Here is a 1,188-nt window from a genome sequence, read left to right on the forward strand (position 1 = left end):
GGTTCACCTCCAAGTACCTGTTGAGCTCCAGTTGCTGCATGGCCTTGGGTACTTGTGGGGGCCTCCGTTTCTTTATATGTGAAGTGGGATTGATTAGTTGTGGCCCCTCATCATGGGAGTCTGGACAGTGACCCTCTGGGCAGATGGGCAGTAACCAGGGCTGCCGTTTCCCTGTGCTAAGCGGAGCTGTTTGGGCTGACTGCCGAGGAAGTGTACCTGGTGCATGATGAGCTGGACAAGCCCCTGGGGAGACTGGCTCTGAAGCTGGGGGGCAGTGCCAGGTGAGGTCCTGAGATGGTCAGGGTTGGGATAGGGCTTCAGGCCTCCCAGTTGGGGTGGAGTAGGGCTGCTGACCCAGTCTCCACAGGAAATGGGCTGCTCTGACCCAGCCGGGGCAGGGAGGGGTGGAAGGACACTGCCCCAGGGAGGCACTAACTGCCCCTCCCATATCCCTTGAAGGGGCCACAATGGAGTCCGTTCCTGCATTAGCTGCCTCAACTCCAACGTGAGTCTACCCTTTTGTTGTGCAACTGGGTCGGGTGGGCCAGGGGTCCCCCAGCACCTCGCCAAAGCTTCCTGGGCCTCTCTGGCTCTCCCACAGGCAATGCCAAGGCTGCGGGTGGGCATCGGGCGCCCGACACACCCTGAGGCGGTACAGGCCCATGTGCTGGGCTGCTTCTCCCCTGCTGAGCAGGAGCTGCTGCCTCTGTTGCTGGATCGAGCCACCGACCTGATCTTGGACCACATTCGTGAGCGAAGCCAGGGGCCCTCACTGGGGCCATGACACCAGTGGCCATGGCTGCCCGCCTGACTGTAGTACCCACCAACCCAGCCAGGGCCACAGAGCTGCCATGCCAGCCTTGGTATCTACTTTTTATACAACTGTCCTCTAGACTGTTCCAGGCTGCCTGCGGATTAAAGTGGGGGTGACTGTGACTGGACCAGTCCATTTCTGAAGTAGGTTCTTCTCTCTGTGTCCTATTTGGAACGTAGGGGAACTTCAGGAAGACTAAACGTTTTGAGCCTTTTTAGAGAAGCAGGGGCACGTATCTGTAAGATTAAAGATGCTGGCTTGGAGGCCTGGCGCAGTGGCTCACGCCTGTAATCCCACCACTTTAGGAGGCCGAAGCTGGGGGATTGCTTGACCTCAGGAGTTCGAGACCAGCCTGGCCAACATGGTGAAACCCC

The 1,188-nt window shown here is 58.8% G+C and overlaps 2 protein-coding genes and 1 long non-coding RNA gene across 3 annotated transcripts in view; 1 reads left to right on the forward strand and 2 right to left on the reverse strand.

The window, feature by feature from the left end:
* The window catches only part of TTC16 (tetratricopeptide repeat domain 16), a 17,388-nt gene that overhangs the window by 13,230 nt on the left and 2,970 nt on the right, over positions 1 to 1,188 (reverse strand). The gene's annotated exons all lie outside the window — the stretch shown is intronic.
* LOC105545362 lies at positions 182 to 934 on the forward strand. Its single transcript, XR_001006906.1, has 3 exons — positions 182 to 281; positions 460 to 505; positions 602 to 934. It is a non-coding gene; the product is annotated as an uncharacterized LOC105545362 (long non-coding RNA).
* LOC105545355 (chromosome unknown open reading frame, human C9orf117) overlaps positions 859 to 1,188 on the reverse strand; it is a 12,525-nt gene continuing 12,195 nt past the window's right edge. The window contains exon 9 of the mRNA XM_011988270.1: positions 859 to 1,050. Within this exon, the coding sequence (XP_011843660.1) occupies positions 979 to 1,050 (72 nt within the window). The 3' untranslated portion in view covers positions 859 to 978. The remainder of the gene's footprint in view (positions 1,051 to 1,188) is intronic.

The sequence above is a fragment of the Mandrillus leucophaeus genome, unplaced genomic scaffold (assembly GCF_000951045.1).
Source record: "Mandrillus leucophaeus isolate KB7577 unplaced genomic scaffold, Mleu.le_1.0 Scaffold109, whole genome shotgun sequence".
NCBI lineage: Eukaryota > Metazoa > Chordata > Mammalia > Primates > Cercopithecidae > Mandrillus > Mandrillus leucophaeus.